Source organism: Poecilia mexicana, unplaced genomic scaffold (assembly GCF_051168715.1).
Source record: "Poecilia mexicana isolate PSO_F unplaced genomic scaffold, ASM5116871v1 scaffold_19, whole genome shotgun sequence".
NCBI lineage: Eukaryota > Metazoa > Chordata > Actinopteri > Cyprinodontiformes > Poeciliidae > Poecilia > Poecilia mexicana.
Genome location: NW_028263388.1, coordinates 13,249,396 through 13,262,139, shown reverse-complemented (window position 1 = coordinate 13,262,139; position 12,744 = coordinate 13,249,396). Strand labels below are relative to the sequence as shown.

The 12,744-nt window shown below is 39.4% G+C and overlaps 2 protein-coding genes across 2 annotated transcripts; both read right to left on the bottom strand.

Moving 5' to 3' along the window:
* Positions 1 to 1,883: 1,883 nt before the first annotated feature.
* Positions 1,884 to 3,820, bottom strand: LOC106921392 (peroxiredoxin-like 2A). Its single transcript, XM_014993065.2, has 5 exons — positions 3,521 to 3,820; positions 3,263 to 3,354; positions 2,645 to 2,785; positions 2,287 to 2,451; positions 1,884 to 2,203 (listed from the first exon to the last, which is right to left on the bottom strand). Exons 1-5 carry the CDS (start codon positions 3,669 to 3,671, stop codon positions 2,114 to 2,116), a joined length of 639 nt encoding a protein of 212 aa, XP_014848551.1. The 5' UTR covers positions 3,672 to 3,820; the 3' UTR covers positions 1,884 to 2,113.
* Positions 3,693 to 10,515, bottom strand: LOC106921391 (uncharacterized). The gene is made up of 9 exons (XM_088016609.1): positions 10,351 to 10,515; positions 9,190 to 9,300; positions 8,958 to 9,038; positions 8,450 to 8,605; positions 8,024 to 8,200; positions 7,146 to 7,307; positions 6,742 to 6,921; positions 5,875 to 5,961; positions 3,693 to 4,881 (listed from the first exon to the last, which is right to left on the bottom strand). Exons 1-9 carry the CDS (start codon positions 10,495 to 10,497, stop codon positions 4,663 to 4,665), a joined length of 1,320 nt encoding a protein of 439 aa, XP_087872735.1. The 5' UTR covers positions 10,498 to 10,515; the 3' UTR covers positions 3,693 to 4,662.
* Between the last annotated feature and the right edge of the window lie 2,229 nt (positions 10,516 to 12,744).

Genomic DNA, 12,744 nt, shown 5'->3' with positions numbered 1-12,744 from the left:
GGTGAACGAATCTAAAGGGAATCAATTTGAGTAATTCAATTTTTTTTAAAAAGTCAGACTCATCTCCAGATTCGCTAAGCTGATTAAATTCCGCTTCTCAGAGCACTAAAATGTTAGATAAGACAATTAAACAGATTTTTAGCACATGAAAGTGGGACTACTGAAAGGTATGTTGATATACTTCACAGTATAGAAAGCCAATACTTGGTTGCGTCTACTTTTGCATGAATTACTAAACATATAACATACGTGACAATTTTAGCCATTTGCCAATAACGTGAAAGCTGTGGCTGTCACTGGTGATTTTGCCATTTTTATAACTGTTTTGTTTTTGCTCTAAACTTTCCATTAACATGATTGAATACAGTGTTTTTGAACAGCCAAATTCTTAATGGCAGTTTCTTTTTTTCTGTTTTAAAGGCTGCTATAATTTTATGAATTAACACTTCTGTATTAAATCTATTTGTTATTCTACAGTACTTTACTTACTGCTAGGCCTATTGTTTATCTGTAGTCATCTCAACAGACGAGAATGTTAATTCTGGGTACCTAAACTGTACAATACAAGCCTCACTTTTAGAATAACTTTATACTAACACTTCAGTAGATGCCTGTCCAGGTTTTTGTATGATATTTCTTAATCTCCACTCACTCAAGTAGGTTGTTCTCTGACATATTTGACTCTGTCACCCTGGAGTCACACTTCGGTCCATTCCGCTCCATGTTGCATCTCCCTCACCTGTCTGAATTTTCAAACAAAACATTTACCTCACACCCCATCGGTCCCGCTGTCCTCAAGCTTCCTCAGATCACCTCCCATCACAAAACTGAGTCAGAGGGTTTTAGCCGCAAGCAGGTGAGCTCAGAAATAGGATTTCGTGGGGTTATCCAAGGCAGACTTGATCCCCTACAGCCAGGAAGTCACATGCCGTCTCCATGGTTATGTGTCACTAAACGTAAGAGTCTGTCCACACGTCGTCACTTTGGGGTTCCCTGGAGCTCTGGAGGGACTCCAGGACCCTGGACAGCGCAACTTAAAACTGCGGCTGCGCCAACGAAATTTAATCCATCATTGTAAAAAATAGGTTATATTACGGGTTTTTTTTTATTTATACATTTAAAAAAAATCTCCTAGATATCGTGTAGACTACATGACTAAAAAACAATATACAAAGTTCTGAGACGACTATACCTTACTAAACATGCGTTTCAGGTCCAGAACGAAACCGACACAGGAAAAGTCCCTCCCGTTCTGTATTAATCCAACTCGATAAGCACGAATAAAAACGTCCGTTAAATCATCCCACAGCGGTCGAGGAAAGACAAACTATAGCAAACAGCTTGCACACCCGTTTGTGCGATACGCGTTATTCACCTCGAATTCACGAAACGCCACATCGAAGTGAAGTGACCGTCACTGGCTGGATCGTTAGCGAATAAAGGTGTCTGATTGGATGACTGGCGTGGCGACTGACACTTCCTTACAAGTTTGCCTGCATCACACTGAAATTATACCCATTTTTTTTTCTCCAAAAATATTAATGTGCAAAAGTTAAGCCCCATCCCGCACATTTAATACAACTTATAATAGTGAGGCTTAAACAAGCCAGAAAAAGAACCGGAGTGAAGACTTAGTTACACTTGCTTGAGTAGCTTTGGGGAGGGAAAAAAAAAAAAAAAAAAAAAAAAAAAAAGTAGTTAAGGCTTTGCAGCCACACTTTAGTCATAGATAAATTCCTGATAGCATAAGAAGAGCCCAGACCATTTTTGCACAGCAAATCACTGAAATGTTAGAAATTAGAAACATCCAACAGTAATTATGGTATAGTAGCCACCTCAAAACAGGGGGACTTATTTTACACAAACTGAGACAAACCAAACCAGAGGATAACAAGATGCTTTATTGTTCTGAAAGGTCAGTCTCTGGTTCCCGAGTTGCTCTGCAGTACAACATACACGGAATTTGGTGTTAAACATCAAGTCTGCTTGCTCTGTTGAGTTTAAAAACAGACCATCATGAACACACCCAAAGTTCCACAATCAGTCATACACAATGAAATCCTCATGTCCCAGAGACAAACCTTGATTCACACATCTAAAATTGTACTATGTTTTACTGTGGTATTTTTCTGACTGCTTGGAGGACATCTGAAATGTTGACTTTATCTCCAAACTCCTTCTCTCGGTGCTCCAGTAATATTCCCTGCAGGAGGATAAATGCAAGTTTGACAGATCAAATCTATACAAATGCATTTTATGTCAATTCTTATTCAAATTAAGATTTACCTGCTTGCCTCGTCCAATGACAAACACCCCACCCAGGACAAAGCCTTCCCCTAAAACGTTTCCAATGAAGCCCTTTCTGAAGGCCCTCACTCCACTCAACCAAACTCCTAAACGCATGAAAGCCAGAAGTCCCATCTTCCGCTCACGGGGCCCATAAAACCTCCTCTGCAAGCGAAGGAGGATTCATCAGTCAGTCATGCAAACTTAAGATTCATTACAAACTCAATGAGCTCAGTGATTATAGAAAACACTGATCTGAAGGATGGTTCCACTGATCATTTTTCTCCCCAAGGCAAACTGGCTAAACCATGCATCAATTTATTCGTTTAAAAAAAAAAAAAATTAAAAAAGCCTCAACCTTTTCATCCAAGAAAATCTCCCCCTTGAAGTACGGTCGGAAGTTCTGAACCTCGGTTCCCACGTCCTCCTTCACCACAGCATACAGAGGGACCCCCAGCTTGTCCAGCTGGGGTTTCAGAGAGGACAGCTCTGCAGCCTCCTGTTGAAACAGTGAAGAGAAGACAAAAAATAAAAAAGTTTACACTTTAAAGCAGTTTGTGTCCCACGAGCTTTAAAATAAAAATCTTCAAAAATTTGTTTGAAGAAAATGAGCACTATATAAAACATTCTTAAATACTCTGATTAGAGTTTGGAGTAGGTTGCAAAAGCAGACCACCTAGAATTTCCCTTGGCTCAGTTTGGTGACCAGGGATTGAACTATAATCTCCTTTTCCACAAGAGGGAAAAAACAATGGGAACAATGTTTGAGGATGCCCAGAATACAATTAGAACTTTCTTATCCAAGAATTTATTGCAGTGTATGACAAACAGCATAACCTACTGCACACTGATAAAATTTGTAGTTGAAAAGAAAGAAAAGGGGAGGCAGGAAGGTAGGAATATTTAAGAATGGGCGTTGTGTCAGGGTGAACAGTTTGTGGATTATAGATGTTGCCTGGATAGATTGTAACTTTACCTCTCTGCACAAAAATCACCCGGGCCGCCGCACTGCCATGACTACCGCTCCTGACTTTTCCCACAGCGTTTTGGCCTTGAACGTTTTTATTTCTGGGGAAAGAAAAGAGTTTGAAGGGCATGACTCGAGCAAGCGATTAAAAGTCACGCGGCAGTAGCACAATGGTTTCTTTCAATAGTTCATTAAAGTTAAGAGATGACTTTTTTTTTTTTTTTTTTTTTTTTATAAAAGTTTGTTTATGTTTAAGTTCAGACCTACCTCCTTTCAGGGTTTTAAGCTCAGCTTCCTCCAAGAACATCAGAGTGGCTTTCAGGGGTGGAGTAAGAAAGAAGTCCGTGAAAAAGTTCAAAACTCCCGTGACGAAGCCACTCACGGTGGCCACCGTGTCTCCAATAAGCGCCATGGCCATTTTCCTGTTTCCCCTCACTGCTTTTGCTCTACTTTAAGGGCCACGACTGGGAGCGCATTTAAACTACAGCTCGATTTGATCCTCCACACTGCAGCCCAAAGCCAGCCCCCTTTCTGTTGGACCCAGAAACCGATCAGTGTCAGATTAGCCGCAGCTGCGTTCCGATTTAACGATCCGCAGGACTACTGCGCATCAGGAAAAAAAAAGAAAAGAAAAAAAATGGATATTAAGAAACAGTCATCGTTACGCAGTTCACCCTCCTCCAGTTCAAAGGTTGTTAGAAAATGCAGAGTCACATTTGTGAAACGCCAGATTTCACAAATCTGCTGTGAACTTTGGCAGATTTCTGTTTCTGCTTCGATATTATAAAACAAAATATACCCAGGCGTGCGCATTATTGTTAGATGATTGACATTAATTACTGGGCACCATATGGGAATATAAGTCCAGAACCAAATGCCCAAATGGTTTGCAAAAGAATTAACACCTCTTGGTGCCTTTCCTTGGGTAATGTTAAATCACAACCTTTATATTTCCATACGAATTTATTATCTTGGCTGACTTGATTTATTTCTCAATGCTTCTGTAACACACAACCTAGGTGGCAATTTTAACAAACACTTAAAGAAAACAAACAGATTGAATAGAATCACTCCAGGTAACATTTATTATTGGGTAACGTGTTTTTTTTTGTTTGTTTTTTTGTTGTTGTTTTGTTTGTTTTTTTGTGTGTAAATCACTAGTTTGGAAGGATTTGAACAGTTTAAAAGCCAGCCTCTAGAAATATGACCTCTGTTTTCAGTCTTTGAGAGATTCATCAGGCTGCCTCGGCTGAGTCATGGTGATCATTATGGTGAGGGTTCAGCGGGAGCCAAATCATCAGATGCCTCATCCCCGAGCTGTCCCTCTGTCTCCTAAGATTGCGCATAGAAAAACATCACAAATAAACGTTAAACATCTTACAAGTATTTCTCATTTACACTGTAACTGTTTATCTGCAAACACCGGTGAATAAAAAGCATAACCAGTTTACATTTTGAAGTACATCAGACTGGTCCTCAAGAGTGGTCGAACTTGCCTCTTGTATCTCCTCGTTGAACTCAACGTTTTCTTGATCGGGATATGTCTCCTCTCGGTCAAGTTCTTCACTCTGTGGAGGTGAGTCCGCCTCTAATTGGGCTAATTCTTCAGATTTGTCATCATCTTCACCCTAAGCATTTATGTAGATCAAAGTTAGATTATGGAAATGTAATATTCCCTGTCTTCCCTATGAAGCAACACAAAACCTCTGCAGTGTGATGAAAAAGGTATTTGCTCCCTTACATATTTGCTTCTGTTTGCTGTATTATCACACTTAACTGTTTCAGATAATCAAAGAAATGTTGCTACCAGCCAAAGGATAACCTGAGCAAAACAAAATGCTTCCAGTTGATGATTTCATTGTAACGGGATTGAGTGACTGTGATTTTACCAAACCAGTGAGGGGGATTGCCTGCAAATGGCAATCCCCCTCCCCCTTATTTCTGTTGTTTTCTTACAGAAAACAACAGAAATAACTTTTTTTTCCACATAGGAGCAGAGTGGTTTGGATAACATCTTTACTGTAATAAATAAAATAATTTGAGAAATTTATTTTACATTTACTCAGGTTAGCCTAGGCCGATAGTAAAACTCATCTCATGGTCAGCAACATCTAAGTGACAAAAAACATCAAAAACAGAAGAAATCTCTGAGTACAATTGTGTCCCATCTTTCTGGTTATCTGCCTTGTTTTTAAGCGAATCAATCAATCATTTAAACTTTATTTGCTTAGCCTCTCTGGTACAACTCAATGCTACACAAAAAGGCTATAAAAGATTAAGACTGACCCCCACTGAGAACAAAAACATCAAAGAGACACAACAGTGGAAAAACATACAGCAAGAGAGATTTTAATCTTCCGGTGTTGCGGGAATGAGTATGGTCTTTGTCCTGGTTGGGTTGTGAGAAATGTTATGACTTATCACTGCTGCTCTCTGTGACGTGGCGCCGAAGCTATCAGTGGTATCACTTGTATGACTGTCAGCCAGCTGACGTAAGAGGAAAGTTCTGGTTGAGCATTGAATAACCGGGCCCTGGAGCTTTTTCCTGAGCAGTTTGCAGCTTCTAAAACCTCTTGCTGCAGCATAGAGCTAAAAACAAGACTTATTTATCAGTGAGTCACCTTGTCCTGGTCTTGAAGAGAGCTGGCGTCTTCGCTCTGCAGATCCCCTCCAACAGAATCCTGAGATTTTTTCTCTGCTTCATCAACCTGGAAATGAAAGATGGAAAAGAAGCTAAACTAAATGTTAAAGTGATATTCCCGTTATCACAATTTAGACAACGCTTCGATCTGGCAAACTTCATAGTGCTGATACATTTGGAGTCCCAGGGAAGGGTACACACGAAACTGAAAATGTGCTGACCTTTTCAACTCTCCTCGTCTGTGTCGATCTCATGAGTTTAAATTGCTTATAATCATTCAGAATGACAGTTGTTTCGTTTCAGTGTTTTTTTTTTGTTTGTTTGTTTGTTGTTTGGCAGTAAGGTAGGGAAGGATGGGAAAGAAAACTGAAAAAAGCTACAGTACATATGCTGTTATTTATGTAATCAATGTTATATTTTTGCTGGTTTAATATAAAAAAAGCGATGTTCCTGTCATCCTCCTGCACCTCAATCGTATTCCTGTTTTTGTCCTTTTTGAAGCATCTCTTTCCTCATCCGTCTTCTAAACTCCCTCTCACTCTGTCCACCTGGCCAGACAATCTGCACTTTTTGATGATGTTCCATGTCTCTTCTATGCAACTGTATGATGAATGTTGCTTAATTCAATTCTCTGACTCTTCACTGTCACTCTCTGTGACTTGTAGCCAAAACCATCAGTGGTGGCACTCTTGACTGCCTCCTGACATACGAGGAAAGTTCTGGTTAAGCGTTTAGTAACTCTGTTCTGTTCTTTCTCCTGTTTCTGCTTTCTGAGCAAATTTATCTTCCTCAACTTTCTCACTGCAGCAAAGAGTATAAATTTAGGACAGGTTCATTAGTGAGCCACCTTGTCTTGGTTCTGAAGAGGAGGAGAACTGGGCTCTTGAGTCTCCTGTTTGGTGTCTGTCGTGGCTTCTTCTTCTTCAGTTGGATCTGTTTTCTCTGTTTTGAGCTCCTCGCTCTGTAGAGGAGTGGACGTCGTCTCCACTTGGAGAGAGTCTTCAAGTTTATCATTCTCTCCATCAACCTTTAAGTTACAAAGAAAATAAGTTGAACACACCCTGATTCTTGTCTTTGTTCTCTTTTAAGGATCTCTCTTTCCTCATCTGTCTTCTAAACATTTACTTCAACTCACTCTGTCCACATGGGCAGATATTTTCCATGCAAGGGCTCTACTCTGCTTCTCCTCAATCTGTATATATGATGTGAGCCACATTCCCCAACATACATACAGCATTTTATCTGCATCACCTTCTCTACATCTGGAGAGTCAAAGGCAGCAGGATTTGGTTTGCTGTGAAGGTTCTCTGTATTGTTGGATATTAAATCAGTGTCATCTGGTCTGGGAGTCGATTGCAGTTGGTCAGTTTGTTCTGGTTCTTCATGTCCGCCAGACTCAGACTGATCGATCACCTGTAGAAGAGACCGCCGTCCTTCGATTTATTATTGAAAAGCAGCACAAAGCTTTATCATGGCATCTTACTTTAAGCTCTCTCTTCCTTTTTTTGAGACCTGGTTTTTGTTTTTCACTGTCGATCATCTACAGCAGCATTTCAGTGGTTTAAAATGTCATCCAAATTCAAAAAGTGAAACACGTACAAAATAATATATTTCAAGAAAGTCTTTCTTTTTATCATGAGGACTTTCACAAAAAAAATCTGATTATTATATAAGACGAATCACACCAATGAAAATAATTTCATACAGAAATGTTACCTTAACGAAACAGGCCTGGCCTTCATACAGAATCTGTGGAGCAGTTCACTACATCCAACAATGCAAAACTAGATTACACTATGAGTTTCACTTTTTGGATTTAATCAGTGAAATAAATGAGCTTTTTTTTAAAAAAAAAAAAAAAAGATTTTGCAAGTTATTTCTGCGCAACTGTATGAGGAATCTCCCTTAATTCAATTCTCTGACTCTTCACTGTTGCTCTATGTGACTTGTAGCCAAAAAAAAAAAATCAATGGTGTCACGCATGACTTGACTTCCTCCTGACATGAGAGGAAAGTTCAGTAACTCTCTTCTGTTCTTTCTTCTGTTTCTGGTTTCTGAGCAAATTGATCTTTCTCAAACCTCTCACTGCAGCAGCAGCAAAGAGTAAAAAAACAGGATCAATGAGCCACCTGGTTTTGAAGAGGAACAGAACTGGGCTCTTCAGTCTCCTGTTTGGTGTCTGTCATGGCTTCTTCTTGTTCTTCAAGTGGGACTGTTTTCTCTGTTTTGAGCTCCTCGTTCTGCAAAGTGGAGGCTGTTTCCACATAGACGGAGTCTTCAGGTTTATCCTTCTCTTCTTCATCCACCTTGAAGTAAAGGATAAAAACAAGTTGAACTGAAAGTGACAAACGTACCTTTGCCATCCTCCTGTATCTCAGCCTGATTCTTGTCTTTGTTCTCACTGAAGAATCTCTTTCCTCATCTGTCTTCTATACTTCAGCTCACGCTGTCCACCTGGCCATACATTTTTTTCATGCACTGGATCTTCTCCGCAATATGTATACATGCAGTGAGCCACGATCGCCGGCATGCAAACTGCACTTTTTCTGCATCACCTTCTCTGCATTTGGAGAGTCAAAGGTTTCAGGTTTGTTGTGCGGATTCTCTGCAATGTTGGATTGTAAATCACTGCCATCTTGTCTGGGAGTTGATTGTATTTGGTCAGTCTGCTCTGGTTCCTCATTTTTGCCAGACTCAGATTGACCAGTCACCTGCAGGACAGATAGAGGCAATATTTTTTTGTAATGTTGCAGAGAGATCTTGTGACATATGTGACTCGACCTTCAAACCTTTCCATGTTTTGTCACATGACAGGGACAAAACATGGAATATAGAGCATTGGCCAAAAACTGTGATCCTTTCTGACCAAGGTACCTTCTTCCATGTGTTTACTTTTTTCCCCTCATTGCTTGTGACAAACTGTACTTCTAATGCCTTTGTTCAAACGGCAAGTTTCTTCTTGTCAGTCTTATAGAAATAGCATATTTCTGGAGAGGATATCTAATAACTGTCCTGACAACATATTTTCCACCTGAGCTATGAGCTGGGTTACTCTATGTTTACCAGTTTCTTATCTTCAGCAGGCTTCTCATCTTCAGCAATGGTTTCAATGGGTTCTTCCGGCTCTATGGGTTTCTCAGCCTCCTGTTGAAAAGTTGACAATTAACCTTTTCTGTTGTGCTTCAAGTAATACATTTTGATCAGCAGATACAAATGGAAAGTAAGTTCTGGCAATAAAAAAACAACTTGTAAATGATTAAACAGATTCTAAAGACAAAATTAGTGATAATCATACTCTTAGAAGTTCTTCCAGGACTTTAGCGGCTCTCTCCTCCTCCTCTCTCAGCGCTTTCTGTCTGTTATATTCAGCAATCTTTTCCTCCAACAGAGCAAACTGCTCTTTTTTCTGTAAAAATAATGTGATACATTAACATCTTAACTTTTTCTGACTTTGTTAGTATTATGTCATTGCATGTAAGTATTTATAATCTTATTTCTTAAAAGATTTTATAATAATCTTATTTCTTAGAACCAAACCATTGTTCTGCATTGGTCTGTTGGTGGGCTTTTTCATGTCTAGGTAAAAGGTGGTTGAGATTTGGCAGCCATATATTTTAGTCTGATGAGCTTAGACTGTCTAAGCCTCTGTTATCCGTGAACAGCTTTCAAACCCGTTTAAAGATCAGAGCTTTAACAATAGCAACAATAGGTTTAGGATGAGGGAGACACAGAACTGGAAGTAAAACAATAACCTCGTGGTGGGATTTGGTTATGTTGTTTAACATTTTCACTATATAAAGAAGCATCAAAACTGCAAAGAAAAAACTTGGGAAGGCCTTCAGAAAGCCTGGACAAGTATTAATAAGGACTTTTTTCCGATTATAGTCTGGAAGCTTTCAAGAAAAGTATAACAATACATTTAGAATTGATTTAAAACATTTGCACAGCTCTACGAGTTGAGGACAATAACTATAAATAGTAAAAAAATACTTAATTTGGTCTTTACATCCTCTTTATAGCCAGAAATATTTTGTGCCAAAATACCATCAAGCATCAAGCTATGTGGCTCATGGTTAGGTATTAAGAGGAAAGGTTTAGATCCAAGCAGGGTGGCCCAATCAAAGTCCATACTTATGGATCCTCAGTTGAATCCAACAGAGAATCTATAAAAAACTTGAAAACTGATTAATACAATCTTTTTTTAATCTGAGTTTGAGCTTTCTTTGCAAATAATCAACAATATGTGCCTGTTGATATACTATTTACAAAAACATGTTGAAACCTACTCACACAATAAAATGTGTTGACATATGTAATTATGACATAATGTGGAAAAAAATAAATGGTATGAATACTTACATGGTTTCAAAATTGTAATTTAAAGAAAAGATTTAAGATGGCAACGGTATGGTGGTATGGTGTCTCCTGCTGGCCAGTAAAAGAAACTGCTGCTTACCTCTTTCTCGAATTGAATATTAGACGTATATTTGTAGAGCCAGTGACCAAGATACTGGATGGGGTGTACCGGTCTCAGCTCGGCTACTTCAGCTAGCCCCTTCGCCAGGCACTCTCCCAGATGTTTCTTTATGTACTCCGAGTCCATACTATCACTCTCCACACGAACACCTACTCGAATAATCCTATGAACAACACGGACATAAGAGAAGTGATTAAAAGTCCAGTTAGCGACAGTGAAATACATCGTTACATAAACTACGTAACGCTTTTATAGTTGTACCAAAATAGTTTTAATGTTTCACAATATTTTAGTTGTAGCTACCTGAAACAACTACAATTTTCAACAACTAAGCAGGAACAGCAGACAAACCTTGTTGCTGCGCGTCGAATGTAGCCCTATGTCTCCATAGTAACGGCGCCTCATTTTTTGGATTCCCTCTTTTTCGAATAGTTCCGACCTCTTACTTGCTTTTTCTGTTGCAGCTAAATTCTTTGCTGCTTTTGTTTGTTTGTTTGTTTTTTGTTTTGTTTTGCGTGAAGGTGGTTTAACTGACACGCTTGGTAAATGCAACAAATAAGTAAAATGACGATTTAAATATCAAAGTAGCACTATAAAATAGTTAAATCATAAATGAAGAAAATATGGATCAAAAAAGTTTAGGCAAAAATTATAAAATTTGAAAATACTACTTTTTTCTTAGATTTTAGCACTCTTACGTAGCATAATGGTGTATAGTGAGTATACACAGAAGGTTCAATTGTGAGCATTCTGCTGCCATCTAGTGGTTACATTTTAAATCCGTATTTACGATTGTACTTTAATTTTTTTTTATTTCTCCAATTAAATGTTGGGCATGTATTATCTATAAGTTATAGTTAATCACAGTTATTGGGGAACAAACGCTTTAACTATCTGTGTGCAAAACATCTACATTGATGATTTTCACTTTGTGAACTTAGGTCTGCCGTGCACCTGAAGGCTGCAAAGGGAGTAGAGGGTATCATGCGCATCATCAGATGTAGCCATTCATTCAGGTGAACGGAGTGTGCTCCGCTCTCAGGGGTATAGTAAGTGCCACTCTGAAAGACCTCGGCGTTTTCCTCCTTTGATCTGAGTTTGCGGCGGTTCTGGGAACCATGTTCCTGAGCGACCAGCTGTGTGGGAACGGGACGTTGTCAAAGGTCTGATCTGACCCCACCTGGAGCAGCTCCTCCGGTTTCACCGCGGGAATCCTGAGTGCGTCAGGAACAGCTGGCCCGTAACCCGCCACGGCTGCCACAGGCGGGGGGAATAACGTTCACAAGCGGCTTAAGGAGATACTTTTATGATACACAGGGATTGACGATTTGGTGGAATATTTGTGCAAGGTAAAAACACTCAACACTCATGCTGGTGTAGTGCATGAACTCGCTAGTTGTCAAACTGCAGATTTACGGTCCTTCTCTTGGAAATTCAGTTGAATTTTGGGAAATCTGGTCACATATTACCAAGTTTCAGTTTCTCTGGGAAAAAAAACAGAGCTGTGAGAAGGGGTGCGTGGAGGTCATTTTTTGGTTCTAATTATGGTTATGGGCTGCTATTTTTACTCCATTAAGTTACAGTTTTCCACAAAGGATATACAATTAATTTTGCTGTCTGAAAGTGCTTATTTAAAAACTGAGCACTATAAGGACATTATGTCTTTCACTTTTAATTTTAATAAGCTGAGCAAAACAAAAATCTGACTCTTTTCTGGCAGTGTGAGTGGTTTTATACCAACACCTGCAGTGTTTAGTCTAACAGTGCTTTTATATGCATGTTGTCAGTGAAGAAGATCATAATTTTATTGCACAATATTGTAGAAAAAAGGTTGTTATGCTCAGGTTTTTGCTGTCACCCATCAGGTGAATGACCAGCTTCCCTTAAAACACAATGTTGGAAGACTTTGAAATCTTCTGTGCCCCCACCCCCTCTTTAATGCCTTATCCCACAGAGGCAAAGTGTTATTTTTAGCCTGTGTCTTCATGGCAAATTGGCAATAACCCTTGATGCTGTGGATGCTCATAAGTAACCATTTCTCTGCCGTTAGACCATGTTACCCATACAAGTGATGTTGGAGCCTGGAGACAACTTGCCTCCAGGCACACAGTTAGAGCAGATCTTTGGACATAGTGGTGGTGGAGAACATGGAGGCTGGTGTTCATTTTTAATCCTGTCAACAGAGAACCTGAAGCTCTTATATAACCGTATGGGCTCCTGGAGGCCCAGTGGCAGGGCAGATACAAACATCTCCATCTGGGGTGGTCTTGATGTGCATTGATTCCTGAGATTTGACTTAAATATATCAACTTAGTTTTTTTCCCCCTGCTTTTCCTAAGCATTTATTCCAGGTATTGTATGTAAATGTGTGCA